Source organism: Gossypium hirsutum, chromosome D02 (genome assembly GCF_007990345.1).
Source record: "Gossypium hirsutum isolate 1008001.06 chromosome D02, Gossypium_hirsutum_v2.1, whole genome shotgun sequence".
Classification (NCBI taxonomy): Eukaryota; Viridiplantae; Streptophyta; class Magnoliopsida; order Malvales; family Malvaceae; genus Gossypium; species Gossypium hirsutum.
Window position 1 is genome coordinate 9,593,940 of NC_053438.1, and position 24,539 is coordinate 9,618,478.

Below are 24,539 nucleotides of genomic sequence, written 5' to 3' on the forward strand. Positions count from 1 at the left end.
TCATTCCTTTCAACCATATCAAATAAAAGTACCATGAAGTCCCTTGTACTAAGAGTCAGATTGCATTTTACTCCTCTATTAAAAAAATAGTAAATTAGTCCTTGTATGCTAAATTAAAGAGCAAATTGGTCATTCTATTAAAAATTTCACCCATTTTTGTTGTTAAAAATTAGTCTCTATACCTTATAATGAGGTACATGTGGCACGTTACATGTCATAGTCTGGTTATTTTGTGAACCACACTAGTTTTAAATAGTACAAATTGATGAAATTTTTAATAAAAAGGGATAAATTTGCTCTTTAATTTAATATACAGATGATAATTTGTCTGTTTTTTTAGTAGAGGAGGCAAAATGCAATCAAACTCTTAATACAGGGGCCTCCATAGTACTTTTACCACCACATCACCTTTAGGAATGCAATGGTCTTACTATTACACTCAACACTTATTTGATTAATTAGGTTAGTTTTGATTAAGTGAAACAACTAAGAAATTAAACATAACACAAAAGTTGCTTTCAAATTTTCATTTTCGAAGGTTCTGATATATTGGAAATTATAAGCTTAGATTACAAATCTTAGAGAAATAACAAGGATTTCCCTGCAAACTTCCCTATATATGGAAACCTTAAAAATACATAAGGAGAGGCATGGGACTAAGCCATGACTGCATTGCATCAAAGAAAATATTTATATGAAACTACACCAAGCAAATCATAAAACTTGAAACACATTGTTGGCATGCAAAGAGGCTGATCAGAAGCAGTGGAATTGATTATTTATTAATGGCCACCACCCATTCCTGGCGAAAGGGACACTTGTTTAGGTGGGTTCGGCAATGCCAATATAGCCAACAACGCACTGACAGCAGCCGCTATGGACCCCAGCACAAAAGCAGGCAAGTTGCCACCCCCGAATGCATCATCCAACGGTCCACTAATTACTGATACGAACATCTGCCATTTTCACATACAAAGTCAGTCTATACATATCATGCCATTAAATTTCACTTTATCAACTACCAACATACTGTCTACCATATTTTAAGTTAGAATATGAAGAAAGATGATAAAGCAAGTACCTGTGGGATAACTATAGACAAGTTTAGCACTCCTAGAGAAAGACCTGCCATTGAGAATCATCTTCATATGATTATAATCATCTTCGTATGATTATAGATTATTCAAACACAAAATAAAAGTTACTGCAACTCACCTTGACCACCACCAGTACTAGAACAGTAGATGGATGCCAAAGCGAATGGAATACTGTATGTTACCTGCATAATAAAGCCAGAGTTGTCGTCATTGCTATTGTTCCAAAGACTTTTCAACTCATAAATAATGATGGCTCAATTATTATAGTTTAGTTTCACTGTTTTGATGGCTCAAATTGCAGGAAATATTGCTGTCCTGTCAGGGTTAGAATTGAACGACTCTTAACACATATTATGTTACGTAACCAGTATAATATAATTTGCCGTTTAATTTGATTGGAAAAGAAAATCTGTTTACTAAAGTTTCCTGCAAATTTCTAAAAGGGTCAAATCATTTACAGAAGCAGTCAATTTTCCAAGGCACAAAAGTCAAATCCTTGTTTTTTTAAAATTCAAATCACATGACAGACATGTTACTTTAATTATACATAGAAAACAAAAGCGAGAAAAGAAAGAGAATGGAACTAACCGCAAGTGGAATACCCAAGACACCGAATACAGCCAAGGCAGAGCCCGTAATGTTAAATGGAGGATGGGAGAGTGGGGACCCATGGTGTTGTCTCCAAGCCTCAGCCATCTTTGTGATCAACACCGTAGACGCCAAGCACGCACACAAGATGAAGTTGACGATAGCCCACAAGTTCTTGACCCCACCGATCAACCGCCCTGCAGGCTCTAACCCCAATGAAGTCAACCCCAAGACGATGGAGTTAATCATCAACCCTAATGCACCAGCTCGAACCCCATCACCGTAAAGCTTAACTTTATGTGCATCTCCCTTGGCTTCCCCACCGTAAATCTCTTTCCCCATCCAGTCAGTGTCGAACAACAAGAATGGGAACCAAGCTATCCAATTGAGGCAAGTCACTAGCAGCAGGATCCACATTGGTTTCTTCAAGCTCTTGAAAGCTGCCATCATTTCACCTATGAAAGGAGTCGATTCTTTGCTCCCATCATCTTGGATTTGCTTGGTGAAGGGATCTTCCTTCACGGTTGTGACCGCGGTTACTGTTACTAACAAGAGGATCATGATATCTATGGTGAAGCATGATTTGAGATTTGCACAGTAAATGTCGCAGGCTGTGGTTTTGGTGAAAGGGAAGATCTTGTAAAGGTGGGAGTAAGAACCGGCGGCGTAACCCAACACGTTGCCGACCGCCATGAAAAACGAGAACCACCCGTTTGCGGTTCTCATCTTTTTGTGGTCATTAGCCGAGAGGTCCGCGAGGAGAGCTCGACACGGACCTTGCAACATGTTGTTAGCCACGTCGAGGATCCAAAATCCGACGACAAAGATGGCTACAGCTCTCGGTTTAGTCGATCTCTCCAAGGAATCTCCCGCATGGTGGCCAATGTCTTTGGCGAAACCGATGAGGAAGACAGCTATAGAGACAGAGAGAGCTCCAATGACAATAAAGGGTCGGCGTCGGCCGAACCGAGAGGTGCAACGGTCACTGTTGTATCCCACAATGGGTTGAACCAGAAGGCCAGAAATGGGACCGCAAAGCCAAATGAAAGCAGCCCAAGCGTGGGGTACACCAAGGGTCTGGACATAGGGTGTCAGGAGAGACAGCTGCAGAGCCCACCCAAACTGGATGCCGGCGGCAATGGATGCAACCGTGATGATTTTCCTAAGCGGACTTGGTGCCGGGTTGATATATCCGTTCTCCATGTTGATTGCCAATTCCTCACTCTTATCTGAAAAACAATGAATCCCTTCAGCATTAAATAAAACATAAATCCTGTCTCTATCAGTTTGATTATGTCGGTGAGAGACATATAATTGGCTGTTTAATTAACTCAACTTGGACCATGTAGCTATTGCACATGTATCCATTTTTATTTTTATTTTCCCAAAGGCAACGTATACTAAAACATAAGAGCAAAAGTAGTTTAGTACATCATCATACCTATGCAAAACACATGAGCATGGAGTTTAATTTTGATATATACACATGTGATACTCCCTTTGGAAACATAAAATGAATGGATGTAAATATGTAGGTGGAGAAGAGGATCACGTAACACTTTCCAAGCGTGTGTGAAAAGTTAAAGGTGAAGAAGGTGTTGAAAGATTATATGTTTGAAATCCACGTCGTAATGATTCGATATTGAGTAATAGAATAATGATCCTCAATATCCATTTGGGTCGGAACCTCTTTTATTTATTCTTTGACACGTCATGTTTATGCTAAAGTTTCATCTCCATACTATTTATATATTCTCTGCACCATCATTCTTGTTTTCATTTTCTATTCCTTTTCCATACAACTTGAAAGTTTTTGGAGCTTGACTTCTAGTGTAGCCACACATCTTAAAATACACAAAAAAACAGGTTTTGCAACAGTCTTAACTTTTTTAAATTAGGTGATAACAAAATGACACCAAATAAATCATTTGTGTGTAAACCCGTGAGTCTAACCAAATTAATTTAAACTGTACTACCAGATGGAGCAGTCAAAAAAATAAATGTTTTAGATGAGGTGAAAGATAGAGACAAAGATTTTTAGGTTCAAGTCAACTTGACCCACCTTGCTTATTTCCGCACTCTTTTGTTTTTTAAATTAAAATATACTGTATAAAATAGTCAAAATTGCATCACCTTTATTCCCTCCTAATCCCAAACACAAATTATTATTTTGGTGGTTCAAAAAGGTGTATCACCATTCATTATAATATTTTAATTTCTAAATTAACTGTGTTAGTGAATGTTTTAAATTTTGAAACTAAAGATATCTTAATAAAATTAGTATCATAATTGTTTTTTTAATAATTCATTTTCCAACCCAAAAATAGGAAGATAATGCGCTTCAACGCACTTAAATTCATGTCCCCTGCATTGATAACAATGCCTATACTAATCAAATTAAGACTCAATCCGCAACATTATAATTACTTTATACTTATGAAATTGAGTTTCTTTTTTTATAATATCATTTGTTGGGATACTAAATCAAATAGAATATTAAACCCAATTGCTATTTTCGGTTCCACTAAATCCTCAAAAATAATATAATATGCTCTCACTATCAAAGTTTTCTTCTTCTTTTTTCAATTTTATTGAAAATATTAATATTTGTACAACTTTCTAAAACAAATTATAGCTTAAGTTCAATTAAATCATTAGTTTTATTAATTTAAAATATTAATTAACAAATAAAAAAACCCAAAAACCATAAATTTTATGTTTTAAACATTACTATCAAACTCTTCCTTTTTCAACTTAACTAAGAACTTTATTAATAAAAGAAGAAAAAAAGTATGGACATCAAACCGACTATATCATAAACAATAGTATCAAATCTTTCTTCACTTTTCTGTAAAGAAGAAAAAGAAAAAAAAAACTTACCAGTTTTTTCTCAGTGAGAGAGCTTAACTCCAGTGGTTGTTATTTTGCTTGAAAAACCCACCACTATTCTATCTTCCAAGCTGCAAAAAAAGCTTCTTTTTTTCTAGGTTTTATGAGATAGAGAGTAAAAAAAAATAAGAAGAAGAAGACTAAGGGTTGCCACTAAGCTGTAGGCTTTCAGCTGGGTTTGAGAGTGCATGAAAGAAGGAATCAACATATCTATTTATATAGGCTTGGTTCCAGTATTATATGTTGTGTTATTCTTTTTAATCATGTTAGCTGACTTGATATTTATATTTGTTTGGTTGCTAAGAAAATATGCTTATTAGCTTAGATATTACCAAAATATCATTATGGGGGTATAACAATTTAAAAAAAAAAAGCAATAAAATTCTTCTGGTAAGAGATTCTCTTTTTTTTTTTCTTTTTTACTTTTCTTTGATGTAAAAAAAGAAAGCCAAATGAAGAATATATACAATCTCATATTGCCAAAAAGGAGATTCACAAGTCTTACAAGCAAAAAAAATTATAATGATAAAAGGAAATTATCACAATTAAATGTACATATATATATATATAAAAGCAAAAAATTGGTATTTCTGATAAAGATTTCATTTATTTCTACAGTTAAAAATTACGTCATTATCTGGTTATTCCATCAGCTATGATAGTTTTTAACAAGACAAATGAATGAAATTTTTAACAAAAAAAAGACTAATTTGCTCTTTAATTTAACATATAGAGACTAATTTTTCATTTTTTAGAGTAGAGGAGGCAAAATGTAATCTAACTCTTAAGACAGTGATCTCTATGATAACTCTTAAGACATTGGGTTCTAACTAAATTTATAAATACGGAATCAGAAGACGAGCAAACTTAGATTATGAACAAAGTGATGAATAAAATTCTACTAACATTATTTTCTCCACCTACAAAAGTTAAACTCGGAAATTTTAATCAGGGGCTCAACCAATGAGGTTTGAAAGAGAAAAGAGAAGGCAAAGATAAAGATGTAACAATTGCTTGGTTGTAATGGCTTTGTGTTGCTGCTGTTTTTGTCCTATGCTATCATCTTCTCTTTTTTTATATTCTGTTTGTTTTCCTTGTTTTGAAATAAAATTGGCTGCTATATCTCTCAAAGAAAATTTGGGTCCATACTGTAACAATGATAATAAGGATAAAGAATAAGGAATAATTGTTGATATAGCATTTAATTTGGGATTGTAATTACCTAAGAGTTTTGGGTAAATAAATGAAAGACAAATCAGGCATGTATGTCCCCAAGATCAGTCTCTCACCAATATTCATTGTTTGGGAATGTTTATGCCTTTCTTAGTGTGGTAGAGAAGGAATCTTGGTTTTTCTTTTTCAGTTGCATTTCCCTGTTTATTCATATTCGGTTGAGTGGCGGATAGAGGTTTTCATCCCATATCCAAATATGTGTTCAACATTATTTTTAAATAACAAAATAACATACTCCTTTTTAAGTCTGTAGTTATAGTTAATTCAAGATTTAACCTATATCTAATCAACCAATATAACAAGTTGTAGGCAAAGACCAAAAGACTAAAACCTTGCCTATCATGTGATTAGGCTTAACCATGACTTCCTCCACTGCGAAATCAGAAATTTGTTTTATTTAAATTGTATATATCTTTTATGATAATTAAAATGTCATTTCACAGTTTAATCATTATAGTTTTTAAAAGATTAAATCAAATTTACAACCTTTTTAAAGATTAAAATATTATAAAATTTAAAGGGTCAAAATTAAATTTTACCTGCATGAAATACTACTTTCTGATTTCAAAACAAAAAAATTCATGTTCAAACCTACATTTTGGTAATGTTTGACGGTCTATTTTGTTTATTATTCGTATATTATAAAATGAGAGAGATTCACTTACACTAGTATAAAATTATAGTTTGATACGCTCGTAACTTTTTGTTTGATAAATTTTTCATGTTTCATTTGTGTAGGTAATACACGTTAAGTTTTGAGTAAACATTAACTATTTGTTTTGTTTAAAAATATTACCCGTTAAATATATAATAATAAATATAGTACTCTAAATCAATATAATAGAGATATTTGATTGATTCGAAAATTTAAATGTATCACAACTACAATTATATTGATAAATTCAACTATGGAATGTTCAAATATGAATTGTAAAAAAAAGTTATGGAACTGTGTACAACTAAAGTAGTTTTATATTTTTTTGCATAATCACTAGTGTCCTCACCCATTTTACGATCTAAACTAGCCCTGTTCAAGCCAGAGGTGGTATTCAGGAAAAGGCCTCCAACAATGCTAACTCTTAAGATTAAAACTTAATTCAATTGCTTGGGGGAAGAAGTCCACTTCCATTTCTTCTAACCACTTGTTGATAAAATAGTTTTACATTAATACATGTGAATCCCTCCTACTATTTTTATTTCCTTAACAGCTTTTTTTTCATTATTTATCAATCAATGAATTTTTTGAAGAAAACCTCAACATCAATAGATGTCGAGTTTCTATTAGGGTTTAAGTTACTATGAAATCCATTGGGCAAGTTGCTTAGCGATTGGCGTACGCCTTCACACTCATTGATGTCTCGATCAATGGCTACTTCACACTCGTTGATGTCTTGAGATAATAGGATATTAGTCATTTGGGTAAAAAAAAAGGTAAATTATCTACCCTAAGCCATCCCATGTATTCTAGTACCACAAGAAATCATTCTCCTGGATCAACTAACAGGCGGGGATATATCAATAACGCATGTTCCGATCTAGAATATGTTCTCTATGTTCAAAACCACATTTCCTATCCTAATGCTCTCTCCCATGAAGTGAATTAGTATTTCTTACTCCTCTGAGATGGTTTGAACATGCCAAACTGTCACAACTGTTGAAAAGTCAACAAAGGTAGAAAGCAACTTGTTAAAAAGGTTGAGCAAGTTGCACCGAATGTTGAAAAGTTGAATGGGATAATTGCAATTTTGGTCCCTAATTTTTTAGGCCATTTGCAAGTTAGTCCCTGAACCTCAACTATAAATAGGCCTTTTCATTTTTCATTTCAACCATCCCAACCAATCTTTCTCTCTTAGTTTTCTCTCTTCTCCCATTTGAGAATTCTTAAGGAATTCTATTTGTTTGTAATATTTTGGAGATAGTAAAGTTATCATCTGGTGTTAGTGCCCGTGGACGTAGGTATAATTTACTGAACCTCGTTAAAACTCTTGTGTTCTTTTTTGTCCTATTTTTCTTTCAATATTTGAGGGTATAATAGTAGTATTTAATTGTGCTATTAAATTACTATAGAAGGGATATTCTGACTAAGGAAAGACTTGGTATTTAAGAGATCATTGTGATCCACCTCTCTTCCCTGGGAATTGAATTTTGTGTGATTTTTTAGTACAATAATTTACACGCTTCCGACCCTATTGGAACAACAAGTGGTATCAAGAGCCGAAGGTTAATCGTAGTATGCTCTGTGGTTGCAGTTTAAACTGATCTTCCACATCAGAAAAGATTTCCTTAGGTATATTGAAAGATTATGGAGAAAACGGTCGGTGTAGGAGCTTCAACATCGTCCATGTGGACAAGACCGACAATTGCAAATGCAAGATTGGCCGTGGAGATCTTTGATGGCACGGGCCATTTTGGTATGTGGCAAAGTGAGGTTCTAGATGCCCTTTTTCAGCAGGGTCTAGACATTGCCATTGATGAAGAGAAACCAGATGATGTACAGGAGAAAGATTGGAAGGCGATCAATCGGTTGGCATGTGGCACAATTCGATCATGCCTTTCTCGAGAGCAGAGGTATGTTTTTTCAAAAGAGACTTCTGCAAATAAGTTGTGGGTGGCACTTGAAGAAAAATTTTTGAAGAAAAACAGTCAAAATAAGCTCCACTTGAAGAAAAAACTGTTTCGCTTCACATACGTCCCAAGTACCACAATGAATGATCACATCACCAAATTTAATCAGTTAGTCACTGATTTGCTGAATATGGATGAGACATTCAAAGATGAAGATTTGGCTTTGATGCTGTTGGGGTCACTTCCTGAGGAGTTTGAGTTCCTAGAAACTACTCTACTTCATGGCAGGAGTGATATATCTCTGAGCGAAGTCTGTGCGGCCTTATACAGTTATGAACAGAGAAAGAAGGACAAACAGAAAAACTCAATCAGAGATACAGAAGCTTTAGTAGTCCGAGGTCGTTCATACACTCGGAAGAAAACTCAAAAGGGGAGATCAAAGTCAAAGTCCAGACTCGGGAAAGATGAATGTGCTTTTTGTCATGAGAAAGGCCACTGGAAGAAAAATTGTCCAAAGCTGAAGAATAAGGGAAAAGCTGCTGTAGATGCTTGTGTTGCTAAGCATGATACTAGTGACTCTGAACTATCACTGGTTGCATCATCATCGTCGTTCCATTCAGATGAGTGGATATTGGATTCAGGTTGTACCTATCATATGTCCCCTAACCGGGAGTGGTTCTCTGATTTAGTAGAACTAAATGGAGGAGTTGTTTATATGGGCAATGACAATGCCTGTAAAACTGTTGGGATAGGTTCAATCCAAATAAAGAATCAAGATGGATCAACCAGAGTTCTGACTGATGTTCGGTACGTGCCCAGTTTGAAGAAAAATCTCATCTCATTGGGAGCCTTGGAATCCAATGGTTCAGTTGTTACTATGAGAGATGGGATTTTGAAAGTGACATCTGGCGCACTTGTGATATTGAAGGGCATCAGGAAAAATAACTTGTATTACTACCAAGGTAGTACAGTTATTGGAGCAGTCGCTGCAGCTTCCGGTAACAAAGACTTGGACTCAATGCAGTTGTGGCATATGAAGTTGGGACATGCCAGCGAAAAATCCTTGCAAATTCTGGCAAAGCAAGGATTGTTGAAAGGTGCAAAGGCTTGCAAATTAAAATTTTGTGAGCACTGTGTTCTGGGAAAGCAAAAGAGAGTGAAATTCAGCACTGCTATCCATAATACAAAAGGTATTTTGGAATATATTCACTCAGATGTGTGGGGGCCTTCCAAAACACCTTCGTTGGGAGGAAAACACTACTTTGTTACTTTTGTTGATGACTTTTCCAGAAGAGTTTGGGTGTATACCATGAAAACTAAAGATGAAGTGCTTGGAGTTTTTCTTAAATGGAAAACTATGATCGAAAACCAGACCGGCAAGAAAATCAAGCGGCTTAGGACGGACAATGGAGGGGAATATAAAAGTGATCCGTTCTTCGATGTGTGCCAAGAGTATGGTATTGTTCGACACTTCACAGTTAGGGATACACCACAGCAGAATGGATTGGCAGAGCGTATGAATCGAACATTGCTGGAGAAAGTTCGATGTATGTTGTCCAATGCTGGGTTGGGCAAGCAATTTTGGGCTGAGGCTGTGACATACGCTGGCCATCTTGTTAATCGTTTGCCATCATCTGCATTAGAAAGAAAAACTCCTATGGAGGTATGGTCTGGAAAACCGGCTACAGATTATGATTCCTTACATGTGTTTGGATCCACTGCATATTACCATGTGAAGGAGTCAAAGTTAGATCCGAGGGCAAAGAAAGCTCTCTTTATGGGAATCACTTCTGGAGTGAAGGGATTTCGTCTTTGGTGCTTAAGCACAAAGAAAATGATCTGTAGCAGAGATGTTATCTTTGATGAATCTGCCACATTGAAAAAGGTAGCAGATAAAGATATTCAGACGAGCAATACTCCACAGCAGGTGGAGTGTACTCCAAAACAGGTGGAGTTTGAGCAGATGGGGATTTGCCCAGTTAATAAGTCTAATTCTCCAGCCACAATGGAGGAATTAGAGGTTGAAGAGGTTCTGACCCAAGAACCACTAAGTACACCAGAACCAGTTGCAGTTGCAAGGCCACGGAGAGAAATTCGTAAACCTGCTCGATTTACTGATATGGTGGCCTACGCCCTTCCCGTTGTTGATGATATTCCTATCACTTATCAAGAAGCAATGCAAAGCTTAGAAAGTGATAAATGGAAAAGCGCCTTGGATGAAGAAATGCAGTCTCTCCTGAAGAATAATACTTGGGAATTGGCGCAATTACCGAAAGGTAAAAGGGCAATCGGATGCAAGTGGGTATTCGCAAAGAAAGATGGATCTCCTAGCAAGAAGGATATTCGCTACAAGGCAAGATTGGTAGCTAAAGGCTGCGCTCAGAAGGAGGGAATTGACTACAATGATGTATTTTCCCCTGTTGTGAAGCATTCCTCCATTAGAATTTTGTTGGCCTTAGTAGCACAGTTGAATTTGGAGCTAGCTCAACTTGATGTTAAGACGGCTTTCTTGCATGGTGAGTTAGAAGAGGAGATCTATATGACTCAGCCAGAAGGATACACAGATGCTGGTGGTAGAAATTGGGTTTGTAAGCTTAACAAATCGCTATATGGATTGAAGCAATCCCCGAGGCAGTGGTACAAGCGATTTGATAGCTTTATGAGAAGGCAGAAGTACACAAGAAGCAAATATGACAATTGTGTGTATTTGCAGAAGCTGCATGACGGATCTTTCATTTATCTACTCTTGAATGTTGATGATATGTTAATCGCTTCGAAGAGCCAAAATGAGATAGATAAGTTGAAGGCTCAGTTGAATCAAGAGTTCGAGATGAAAGATCTAGGTGAGGCCAAGAAGATTCTCGGCATGGAGATAAGTAGAGATAGACAGAGAGGCAAGCTTTGTTTGAATCAGAAGCAATATCTGAAAAAGGTATTACAATGTTTTGGTGTAAATGAAAACACAAAACATGTAAGTACCCCACTTGCTTCTCATTTGAAACTTAGTGCTCAATTATCTCCGAAAACTGAAGAAGAAAGAGAATATATGGCAAAAGTCCCATATGCTAATGCAGTTGGGAGTTTGATGTATGCGATGGTGTGTACGAGGCCTGACATTTCACAAGCTGTTGGAGTTGTGAGCAGGTATATGCATGATCCTGGAAAAGGACATTGGCAAGCTGTGAAATGGATTCTACGGTATCTTCGAAAAACCGTAGATGTTGGTTTAATTTTTGAACAGGATGAAGCACTTGGTCAGTTTGTAGTTGGATATGTTGATTCCGACTTTGCTGGTGATTTAGATAAACGTCGTTCAACTACGGGGTATCTGTTTACTCTTGCGAAAGCCCCAGTGAGTTGGAAGTCTACCTTACAGTCTACAGTAGCTGTGTCTACTACAGAGGCAGAATATATGGCAGTTACAGAAGCTGTTAAGGAGGCTATTTGGCTTAATGGATTATTGAAAGACTTGGGAGTTGTTCAAAGTCACATTAGTCTATATTGTGACAGTCAGAGTGCTATTCATTTAGCGAAAAATCAAGTCTATCATTCAAGAACCAAGCATATCGACGTAAGATATCACTTTGTGCGGGAAGTCTTTGAAAAAGGAAAAATTCTACTTCAGAAGATTCCGACAGCAGATAATCCCGCAGATATGATGACCAAGGTGGTAACAACAATCAAGTTTAATCATTGTTTGAACTTGATTAACATCCTGAGAATTTGAGCACCTTTAGATGTATGGCGCTCGAGAGCGCATTTGGAGGCACTACAAAAGATAGCTTTATCGAATTTGGGGAGTTGAAGGAAGTATGTGAAGATGTGATTATCCTAATCAAATCTTCAAGGTGGAGATTGTTGAAAAGTCAACAAAGGTAGGAAGCAACTTGTTAAAAAGGTTGAGCAAGTTGCACCGAATGTTGAAAAGTTGAATGGGATAATTGCAATTTTGGTCCCTAATTTTTTAGGCCATTTGCAAGTTAGTCCCTGAACCTCAACTATAAATAGGCCTTTTCATTTTTCATTTCAACCATCCCAACCAATCTTTCTCTCTTAGTTTTCTCTCTTCTCCCATTTGAGAATTCTTAAGGAATTCTATTTGTTTGTAATATTTTGGAGATAGTAAAGTTATCATCTGGTGTTAGTGCCCGTGGACGTAGGTATAATTTACCGAACCTCGTTAAAACTCTTGTGTTCTTTTTTGTCCTATTTTTCTTTCAATATTTGAGGGTATAATAGTAGTATTTAATTGTGCTATTAAATTACTATAGAAGGGATATTCTGACTAAGGAAAGACTTGGTATTTAAGAGATCATTGTGATCCACCTCTCTTCCCTGGGAATTGAATTTTGTGTGATTTTTTAGTACAATAATTTACACGCTTCCGACCCTATTGGAACAACAACAACATCTAGTCATTGTGTTGTCACTCGAGAATGTGAAAGCATATAACTAGTGTATATTCCCTCCCCAAGATGAATCTTATCAACCAGGTATGATGTACACATAAACTACAAATAATTATAATAAATAAAAATATAAGTTTACTATAATAATCACTTCATTAAATACAAATATACATGGAACTTAACTTTTCGCTTGCATAATTATTAATATCAATAAATATGAGTAAGCTCCAAATGAAAAGGGGTGTGAATTTGAAATCTGTTAATATGTTAAATTTAAGGCACATTATAAATATTTGTAATTTAATACATTTAATACATTTAAAATATGAGATATATAATAAATTAAAAAAAATTAAATATAATTATCTTTTTACTTTTTTGCTAGTGCAAAAGTAGATATATATGGGAAGGGGCCAAAACTATAAACGACATTCACTCGTCCCTTATGCTTGCAAGAAGAGACAATAATTGTTTAATTCATCCATCGTAAATGTGATGTGCTAGAAAGTGCTCCATATACGAATGCTAATATCACAAATCCTAAAAGTATGTGCGAACAAGATTGAGGTCTTGAAGAAATAGAGGCAAATACAAGCAGTGGGCGAGATTGCCTAACTTATTTTGCATTAACATTCCTCTAATAATGTATGGTACGTAGGATTTGACATACTGATCAAACTCTTCATTGGTGGCATATCTAATCATGTTTTCAGCCCTAGGAACTTGACTCAACACCCATTGACTTCATCCTTATTCTCCGGATATGCATGAGCCGGCTTATATTTCATCACAAAACATGAAAGAAGAGCGACTCCTTATAACCACTTCTTCAATTGAAAGGCTCATGATTAAGGCTATATCTCCAAGATAAGAGCCACTTCACCGTAAGGAAAATGAAAGGAACAGGTCTCCAGTCTCCACCATTCCACTAAAGATCCAAAGATATGGGAAGTGGGGTATTTCAGATGCATTTAAAAAACCAGTTACATCTAACCATGCTCTAAGTTGATGTATTCGGATTTCTTCGGATCCGAACAATTCATTTCACATGTTAATAAATAAAACCAAAAAAAAATTCATTACTTATTTATTACAATGCTAAAATTTAAAAATAAAAATAAATATTAAAATTGATACGAAGCTAAAAAAATTACCTTTTCCCTTAATAGAGTCAGCTTAGGATATAAAAAATATGAATTTAGAGAAAAATATATAGATTTAGGGCTCAAGAACTTGACATCTTTAGGAGTAATTTTTTTGGTTCTACTAAAAAATTGAAGGGGAGGGAGTATCAATAGGCTCGGTAAAAAATTGGGTAAAGGGATCTCAACATGCACACTGTCAAGTTCCATTTTAGTTAGAGTTAGGTTTCAAACAGTAAAAAATTAATTTGAGAATAAAATGACACTCATAGTTATCGAGATTTTTTTTATTGATAAAGATTTAGATAAATCTCAACGTCTTTAGAAGATTAAAGTGACACATGTATTCAAAGAGTGTAATCGAGTTGTTGATGGTTTGACAATAATGGCATTCACAAAACCTCTGGGTATGTATAGAAATATATAATCTCCAGATGAAATCTTTCAAAAGCTACATGACTATTGTTACGAAATGATTTGACCTCGTCTACTCTAATTATGGTTTTATCCTTATTGATATACCAAAAAAAAATCCTGCTATACTTAATTATACTTTACTGTAATTTCCAAGAATATCGGGGCATGAATTTCGCGGGGAAACCCATTAAAAACTCAACATGAGTTTATAAGTTAAAATATTTTTAATGAATTTGGATTAAACCAATTAAATTCAATAAAAAAATTTATCTAAACTTTAATTGAATAAATAAAATTAAAAATTACCAATATACTAAATTGTAACCGATATTAATATCATACTAAACATCCAACCTAACCTGATTTAGTCCATTCTTTCCCCTCTTTGTTGTCATTTTGTGTGAGAGGCACATATAAGAGTAGGCCAAAAATAAAAGGAGTTTTAGAAGACACGGGAAACAAGGTTTGTGAACCAAGCATGCTAGCCATGGCCATTTGCAATTGGCAATTGGCAATTGGCAAATGGACTGTTGACCAACCATTTGCTATAAACTCCCAAGACAACAAGCTTTAACCCCCAAAATACTTCAAAACCTACCATGTTTTGACTCTCAATCGCCATTTCGCTTTCAAATTATTCCCTCACCCATTTTCCTTCAATAAAGCCTTTTTTTTTCCATCGTATTCCTCTCGAAAAAGTGCCCCATTTTTTAAGTTCCTGAATAAAAAGCAAATGATCAGATGCCATCTGCTTAGTTCCATCTCTATGAAAAAACTGAAATAAAAGAAAAAATAAAATTCTCGTCTGACATGATTATCTAAGTGACTTGAAGCATCTTTCTATCTCTTCTTTTTTTTTTCTCCAATTGTTTATTTAATGATATGATTGGAGCATCTGTTTAGGGCTAGTTGCCGGTTCTAACATCACTTTCCTTTTAACAATATTGCTCCACTTTCGGGATTTTATTTGGCCTGTGCAGTAGTTGTTCAGATCAGATTGCTGGCCGGTTCTCTCAGCATGTTGGCATTTCAATTGTGACCACGGAATAACTAAAAGAGTTACAGAATTTAGAGCCCCTTTCCTTGCTTCTTAAGATATATATCCAATTTGGTACATAACCTTTCATCCATTTTATATGATTCCAAGTTTTTAACAACTGTTTTTATGCCTTTTAGAGTTCCCAAATTTGTTAGTTGACTTTAATGTTAGGACCAACTCTTTGTGACTTAAACCTACTAACATGTTTAACTTATCTCTAGGTAATTTAGTTGTGGTTTTTGAGGATGAGATCATGTCCACTATTTTCTCTCTTTTATCTCTAATAATGTTAAAAAAAAACCAGATATTTAAAATGTCATTAAATTACGAAATTCGTATCTATGAATAGTGATTAAATTTATACCGGATAACGATGAAACATAAATTTTTTTTAAGGAAATTAAGCTAGTGGTTTTTCCTCCAAACTCAAAGGTAGCTTTAATAATTGACGGAGTTTAGATAAAAATATTAAATTTCGAACTTGATTTTAAATAAAACCAATGACTTGTTTTAGATAAAAACATCTTGTATATTTTTTTCTCTAAATTTAAAGGTCCCTTTGATAACTCAGTCAACGGTTAGCTATATAAAATTTTGAGAAAGATCGATTTCTTCTAGATGACATTGATCTCTATTAAGAGGAATCGTTGTTTTTTTAAAGAAAGAAAAAAATTCTTTTAAATTCTGTGAGGGGAATGAATAACATCAATGGACCATAAATGAAAATAATTTGATCTAACTTTTATATGTTCTTTTGTTTCATGACAAAGATGGTATTCCCTTTTTGTTTTTCTTAATACAATGCTTAAATTACTTATGACTCTTCAAATTTTGAATTTATTAAATTGGAGAATATTATGTACTTAAGCACATTCAAACCCACGACTTTGATCTTGATCTAACTTTTATAAAGGATGTTGGTTAAATGACAGAGATGATACTCCGTTCTCTTTTCCTTTGATATGATGCCTAAATTGCCCATAAACTTTTCAAACCTTAAATTAACTAAATTAGAGGATATTATGTGTTTAAGCACTCTCGCACACCTGTCTTTGATCTAATTTTTATAAGGGATATTCTCAGTTACATTGCAAGAAAGGTATTTGTTGCTAAAACAAATCATAACAATCGGTTGCAACTCACTTTACCAACTAAGGGTAAAGATTTTTTTTTGGCATCTTTTTATTTTTGTGCAATTATTTAAGTGATCTTGTGCAGCAATATTGTGGTATAAGTGAAGAAGACATTTTATCAAGGAAACTCGAATGAAACCTAGCGTGGTAACCTTTACATATTTAAAGAGATAGGCGATCAAATGGTTTAATATTTAAATGTCTTTGTATTATTTTATTCTATATTAAGTGGATTAATTTGGAGGAAACCCTAAAGACCTATTCTCATCACACTGGCTTGATTCATGAAGATCAAAGTGCCTATATATTGAAGAATATACTTACAGTTTTAAATGCGAAAATTACGAGAACTCAATCTATTCTAGATGACATCAAGCTCTATTAAGAGGAATCATTTTTTAAAGAAAAATAATCTTTCAAATTTTTTAAGGGGATTGAAATAACATCAATGGACCATAAATGAAACTTTTATATGTTCTTTGTTTCATGACAAAGATGGTATTCCTTTTTTTTTTCTATGATACAATGCTTAAATTACTTATGAATCTTCAATTTCCAAATAAATTAAATTGGAGAATATTATGTACTTAAGCACGTTCAAACCAACGACCTTGATCTAACTTTTATAAGGGATGTTCTGAGTTAAATGATGGAGATAGCATTCCTTTTTTTTTTCATTGATACGGTGTCTAAACCGCAATAAACTTTCCAAACCTCAAATTAACTAAATTGGGTGATATTGTGTGTTTAAGCCCTCTAAAACATGTGGATTTGATCTAATTTTTAAAGGGATGTTATTGGTTTGTAACACCCTTTACCCGACCCAATCGCCAAGTTCAGGTATTGAATGCCACAACAATTCGAATAATTTAACACATATCTATTCTAACCTGAATACATCCTTGGATGACTTATGCCTTCAAATTACTCCCTGAAATCTATACACACATCATATTAGTTCTAGTTCTTACAATCTAACATTTTGAATGATCTAACAATTATTTACAATTTACAATTCGACTCTGTTTACATTCAATCAATTCCAACCTTGATGAGTGGCCTTTATGGGTGGCCCTCTATATACATGTACAACTACCATGCATCACCTAATTCCAGTGGAGTCTGGCTTGGTCCTTCTTGATTTTTGAGTCTTTATCTAACCTGCAGTCAAGTAGTAATTTTATAAGTTCGAAAGAACTTAGTGAGATCTGCATATAAAAATTATGTAAGATTGCATAAACTTTAAGAAAATTTAGGTTTCTGGCTCAAAATTAAACTCTTTGAATTTCATAGGAGGATTTGCGAATTTAGTTGGCGAGGCCAATGCCTTATGCACTTTGAATCGTTTATTGGCGAACATAACCCTGGCCATGTTCTCTCATGGGTCTCACCTTATTTATCTTTATTCCACGTCCTTGATACTCGTATTCATTACTCTTTACTGGCGACACTTAGTGCTTACCCAATAATTTACGAAACTGCAAGTTCTTACTAGAATATGATCTCTTCCTAATATCCTCTTTTCCCTAGAGAACTAGTGCCTACAAGGCAACCCCATAGTACCCTCTCTTTCATCCCATTCCTTAAAGAGGCTTAATTATTCATGTGGTGTTTCGAAGTACAACCTCCTACTCAGGTATTTTATAAAGGTTCCTACCTTTGGTAGATCAACAAGATCTTTATCATTTTTCATAGTCCTAAAAGATCTTTGCTTTTTCCACTATTCTCTGACGGACTTTATTGGTCATTAAGCCTTGAGCAGGCATTTCCTCCCACGAATACTCTTATTAGCCTACCCAATCTTTCAGCTACCTCTTTGTCGACTTACAATTTAAGACTGTATCCTATTATAACCTATTTCGTATTTGCTTAAGCAATATGGGTTATGCGACTTCCTTGGTGGACTCTTTTCGATGTACATTATGTTTGCCTCCTTATCTAAGGAATCTCTTCCTCCTTTTACCCTAACTAGACTCACCCTAAAACCTCAATTTGACTTAGTTTCAAGCCCTAAACTCCCTACTTAGTTTGGACTATTGCTTTTGGTTTTTTTTTGTTATTTGCATTTATTTTCTTTTGTGTGTTGTTTGTTATTCTGTGCAGGTCACCCACTCAAAGTTCTCGAAGATTACATTACAACTTCGAGTGTTAAAATGAAGATGAACAACCTGCCAATACCATCATGAACGATCATGCTATTAGAGAAATTCGGTAACCTTCTAATCTTTAGTATTGGGTTACACATTGAGGACAATGTGTAATTTAAGAGTGGGGGTGCACATTATTTTATTTTGCTTTCTTTTTATGTGTGTTTTGCACTTTTTCGACTTTTACGCTATTTTTCAAAAATTCTAAAAATATTTTTCTTTTATTTATTTGATTTTTGTTCTTGTTGCATGGTACTTGAACATGAATTGATTGACATTAGTGAATTTTGGTATGATATTGTGGATTAAGTTCTTTAAAATTATAAATTTAATCGATGCTTGATGAATTCTATGTTTTGTGAATAATTTTTTTTAGTTCAATTAGTTACATTGTATAATAATATAAAGGTAGTTGAAATTTTGTTTGTTTTATCCAAATGATCAATAAGAATGAAGATAGGTGTATACATGCATGTTTTAGAAATTGACATTATTCATTAAGATAAGTAGAAACATGTTCTGGTTTGGTATTCGTTAAAATGCTAATGGATGACCTAAGGCATTGTTTGTGTAGCCTAGAGCCTAAAGGACTAACCTTAGATGATACATTATCCCTAGTTCCCAAATTTGAGCCTTAATTGCCATTTCTTGATGATCCTTTATGTTTGAAACCTTGAGCTTAAATTGAGTTCAAAACTCAACCCTTCACAGCCCCTAAACTTTGTATTGCACTACCGAATGGACGTCAGGCCATGGACATCGAGGGTTAGGTAGGAACATTGCGAAGGTTTCTTATAAAATTTACTTGAGTGACTAGTGAAGAGAGGTTGATTTAGCTCGTAATTGATTCTTCCTAAAAATTGTTCATAAAAAAAGAAAAATATGAAAGAAGGAAAATATAGTGAGGACCAAAAGCGTCGTGAGAGAAAAGAACAAATGAATGAAAAATTTATTCAAAATAGGGAAAAAAAGCATAACATTAATGTCTTAAAATCATAGTGCATAAAAACGAGCTAAAATCGACCCATCTCTTCCACATTATTGGAAAGATAAGGAAGGTGTGAGAATGAGAAATAAGAGGGTGAGATCAAACTATCACATTTGGGGGGAATTGGGAATATAGACGTGTGTTATATTGTTCATAGTGCTTGAACCATTTTGAGCTTACCTTTTGTTAAATCTGCACAAACCTAAGCCTCAGAACATTACAAGCCACTAAACCCTATGTGACCTTAATGTTTCCCTGTATATATCGAAAATTTTAGAAACTTATTGTAAATGAATAAGTTGATTTCTTTTGTACATGGATACATCATATCTTTATGTCTTATGTGTAAAATTTGATTTTCATAAGCTACCTCTTCATGTCTTCATGTCTTATTGTGATGGAGTAATCTGTAGTTTTTTTAACTAAGACAATTTGCTTTCAAAGCTATGATTTTGCAATGCATCAATTTTGAGTTGTACCATAAAAGGACTTGGTACATAGTGCATGCCCCTTTCACCAATTGTCAAATTAATTCATTGTTCAAGGGTTTTGGGAGTTTGATCTGCCATAATTTGACGTGTCAAATCACACTCCTCATTACACTTAACAAGCTTGTTTCCGAAGAATTTATATGTTTTTATTATGTTTTTACTTAGTTTTTCTATTTAACTTTAATAAATGAAAATTATGTTTTTAACAATTTTAAGGCCCGAAATGGCCAAATGCGTCATTGAGGACCTAATGGTTGGTTAAGTGTTGTAGGGAGTCATCGAAGACCTAAACATGAGCGAAAACGTCACCTGGAAGAAGGGTTTCACGATATCGAAGCTTGAAAGTCGTGATACCCTAGACAGTGCTGAATTGAAGAGGATCGAGGCCCTTCATAGTGATATCGCAATATCCAAGCATGGGTATCGTGATATCCAACCCTTAAAGGAACCCCCATTTCTAGACTGCCATGGGTATCGCGATACCCAAGCTTAGGTATCACGACACTGCTACCTGACGTGGAGAAAAATGACTACCGGGGTAGTTTTTGTCCAACACAAATCAAAATACATTTTCCAAGAGCATTTTGGTCACTAAAACTTGGGTTGCAATCAACTTTAAAAAGCCAAAAATTAGCTAAAGAAAGGGATTTTGTAGTTTAGGTTAGAAAACTCATTAGTTTTAGGGTTTCCTTCATATTTCAGTTTAGGTTTAGGGTAGTTTTGTTTTTCATAGCTTAAGGTTTACTTTTCCTACACATTTTCTTGTTCTTCTTAGTATTAATGGTAGTTAGTTAGTTTAGTTATTACTGTAGCTAGGTTTATTTACATGTTTAATACTTTAAACTTGCTTTTAATCACATTTTAACCTTTAGTTTAATGTTATTTCAAATTTTTTTTCTTTTCATTTGTTAAAGCTGTCATCTTTAGTGTTCTTATTTCTTTATCTTTCTGTTAGTGGCTTTTCATTTAAGTTTATTAAGTTAAAAATCAAAACTTTTGTCTTTTTGTTCAAGTTTATGTTAATGGCTTCCATAGTTGGTTCTTTCATGTTTGTTAGCTTTAATATGGTAATGGGCAGCTAAACCTAAGGTGGTTGGTTAATGGAAATGTTGTTTGGTTAGTTTTTGGGTTTGGGGACTAAATTGCAAAATTGGACTAAATCAAATAAAGTTCAACACTTAGGATTGATGCTCCTATTGGAAAGTTAAGATAAGTGAGACCAAAGGGTAACCTTATTGGGCACTAATTCATTAGTCCCGAGTTAGTTGGGTAAGGTCGAGAGATAAACCAAACCAGTTTATTAATCAACCAACCAATGTTTGTTATTGTATTTGGTAGTTTTATATTTTTCTTTATTTACAATTTAGTCCTTCTCTGTTGTAGAAATTAATTAGTTTAATTCAACTTCAATTTATGCTCTACCATAATATAAAAATTAGTGAGTAGCTAGTTAGACTCCTTTCTTGCATGCATTCTTGAATGGAAATCATTAAATCACTGACTCTCTTGGGCTCGATCATTGGAATACTCTAGTGTTCCATTATAACACAAGAAATATTACAACTAACCTGACACACTTGCAGTAAGCCACGATATTTTATTTAAGTTCCCAGAGTGTTTATTTTTGTTTCCACGATATTTTATTTTAGTTCTCGGGCCAAAAAATCTTGCCCGAGGCCAGGCTCATTTTCTAAACAAGACTTATTTTTTAATCCAAACCCATTTTTAGGACCTATAATTTTTTCAAATTCTCTCACTTTTTGGGCGGTCCTTCGAGCCTGGGCGAATGACTTTACCCATGATCAAGTCTAAATATAATATATATGTTATAATCGAATAATTCTCTCCCCTAAACATAGTAGAGGAGCCAAAACATGTATTAAGTCTTTTTTATATGATACCTAAACTATTTATAAACCTTTAAACCCCATACTATCTAAATTAAAAGATATTACTTACTTAAGTGCGTTCAAATCGACGACCTCCAAATTACTGTAATAGCAACGATACTAACTAAATTAAAATCAAATGGAGTGATGATGTTGTTTTCATTGAAAAGAAATTAACAAAATTCTTTGATCCCTAGTCCAACAAATAGAAGATATTCCCTTTGGTTCTTTAATTCACACAACATGTAATTAATATAAGTTCATGTGTCATAAAAATAAATATGTTTTAAAAGCTTTCAAGGAAAAAGCAATCGGAAAGAAAGATGACTTTGATTATAGAATTGAAGGATAAATGCTGCTTTATCTAGTATTGATGATCACAAATCAAAGTTAGATCATTAATTAAGCAAATTCCCACGATGTAGATAAAGGTGTTTTGTATTATCATTTCCCCAAGATTCTTAAATGTGAAAACGGAACTCACATGCCCAAGAAAAAACACACCCAAAATGATGAGCCGACAAAAAAGGTTATGTACCAACTCCCACAACAATCAACTCATTTCTGACTTATTTTTCAGAATAGTCAAAAGCTAGACTTCCACTTATCCACCAATTTTGAACAATGACCCGGTCATCAATGACACAATAATACCAATTTTGAACCACTCTCAATATATATATTTTCACGATAATAAAAATATAATTTCATTATTTTAATAATTTATATCTTTATAATTTTTTAAAATGTTAAATCAATTTTTTATCAATTTAAAACTTTATAAATTATAAAAGCCTAAATTAAAAGTTTTCCATTTTAGGGGAGGCCATAGTCCCTAAATGTCTTAGTGGCTCCGCCACTGCTCACCAAATATAAATACTTTATATTAAAAATAATTATTAGAAACAATTTATAGATTTTGCATTTGATTCTCAAATAATATCTTATTTAAAGATTATATAAATGTATATAAAGATGAAAATCTCCTTATAATAATATTATTAATTATTATTTAAAGTAAGAATATTTTAATAATTTCATAATTAAATTAATGTGAAATTGACTCGTGCCATCATTTCAATCTGCCATTATATATAATATAGATAGATTATGGCTTTGCTTAACATTGACTTTTAAAAGTACTTTTAGGATAATAAGTGATGTGAAGGAGACAATCTTTTAAGTTAAAGTGTTTTTGAAAAATGTTTAGTTTTTGCGTTTGGAAAAAGAAATAATTTCTAGAATCAAATGACGTTTTCAACTCTTATTTATAATCTAATATATTTTATATAATATTTATATGGGATATACGATTATTTCCTTATTAAAAACTATTTCGAATATGTAACATTATGTGTTTGAATTTGTAATGGTTATATGACTGTAATTTAATATTTAAAATATAATTTATATATTCAAATTTAATTTTACTAACAATTAATATTAATTGCTTAAAAATAGATATTTTATATATCAAATTATTAGTAATGAACTACAATAAATTACTTATATATGTATATTTTTCTATTGAAATGGCATAATATTAACGAATTTAAACGTCATTTAAATGCACTTTTAACTTTATAACATCATTTCTAAAATAAATATTTTATTTCTTAAAAATATTTTTGATAGTAATACTAAATAATTAAATGTTAAATCAAAAATTTCAAATGCTAAACTAACTATAAAATTAAATGTTATTAAACTCTAAAAAAAGAGAATTTAGTTTACGGATGTAAATTACCATAATGTAATAGTACTTAGTATATTATCTTATATATTAGATTATTATATTTAATTTATTCGATTGGAATATAAGGTTATTTAAAATCACATTTACAAATTTATTCTAAAGTGAAAACAAACTATAAAAAATTATGACAACAATAATGTACAAGATGTTCAATTTTTTCAACTAATAAATAATTAATAATTGAAAACACTCACTTATAATAATTAATTAATTAAAAATTAAGGTAATATAATAATAAGTTTGATACGACAAACAAATATTAAATTTCGAAAAAAAAATTATGAGCCAAAATTTTTTAACTAAATTAAAAATGTTTAAGAATTTTTCAATGGAAACAACTTAATTTGCGAAATGTTTATTAAAAAAATAATATTATTGATTAAGAGATGTCAAATTAATTCAAAATTAGATTTATAAACATGACCAATAATAGGGTTAATTGCATCAAACATACTTAAATTATGGGTCAAATTCTAAATTGATCCTAAACTTCAAAATATTGTCATTAAATCCTTAAATCATTAGTATCGTTTCAATATGGGTTCTTCTGCCATCCATTTCACTAACTTTTTCATTATTAAATGTCAAATTTGTAACACTTATACGTTTTTCATACTTCTCTTATATATAAAATAATTGAAATAATTTTTAGATTTATACTTAATAAAAATACTATTTAATTGTGATATTTTAAAAAAAAAAACATTTTTCCTTTTCTTCTTGTATACCAGTAAATACATAAAATAAAAAAATATA

The 24,539-nt window shown here is 33.1% G+C and overlaps 1 protein-coding gene across 2 annotated transcripts; it reads right to left on the reverse strand.

The window, feature by feature from the left end:
• Window positions 1–512: 512 nt before the first annotated feature.
• Window positions 513–5,069, reverse strand: LOC107910491 (sucrose transport protein SUC2). Of its 2 annotated transcripts, none has more exons than XM_016838345.2 (5): window positions 4,566–5,069; window positions 1,686–2,914; window positions 1,216–1,279; window positions 1,082–1,125; window positions 513–956 (listed from the first exon to the last, which is right to left on the reverse strand). In XM_016838345.2, exons 2-5 carry the CDS (start codon window positions 2,886–2,888, stop codon window positions 783–785), a joined length of 1,485 nt encoding a protein of 494 aa, XP_016693834.1. In that variant the 5' UTR covers window positions 2,889–2,914; window positions 4,566–5,069; the 3' UTR covers window positions 513–782. The 2 variants fall into 2 exon arrangements, with proteins under 2 accessions (XP_016693834.1, XP_016693835.1); XM_016838346.2 differs by lacking the exon at window positions 4,566–5,069 and adding an exon at window positions 3,127–3,431.
• Between the last annotated feature and the right edge of the window lie 19,470 nt (window positions 5,070–24,539).

Excerpts from the sequence above, each read along its gene's own strand:
- LOC107910491 (XM_016838345.2), bottom strand. The coding sequence starts at position 2,888 with ATGGAGAACGGATATATCAACCCGGCACCAAGTCCGCTTAGGAAAATC. Across the intron at positions 1,280-1,685 it reads TCTTGGGTATTCCACTTGCG|GTAACATACAGTATTCCATT; the intron begins GTTAGTTCCATT and ends TTTATTATGCAG. Across the intron at positions 1,126-1,215 it reads TAGTACTGGTGGTGGTCAAG|GTCTTTCTCTAGGAGTGCTA; the intron begins GTGAGTTGCAGT and ends TCTCAATGGCAG.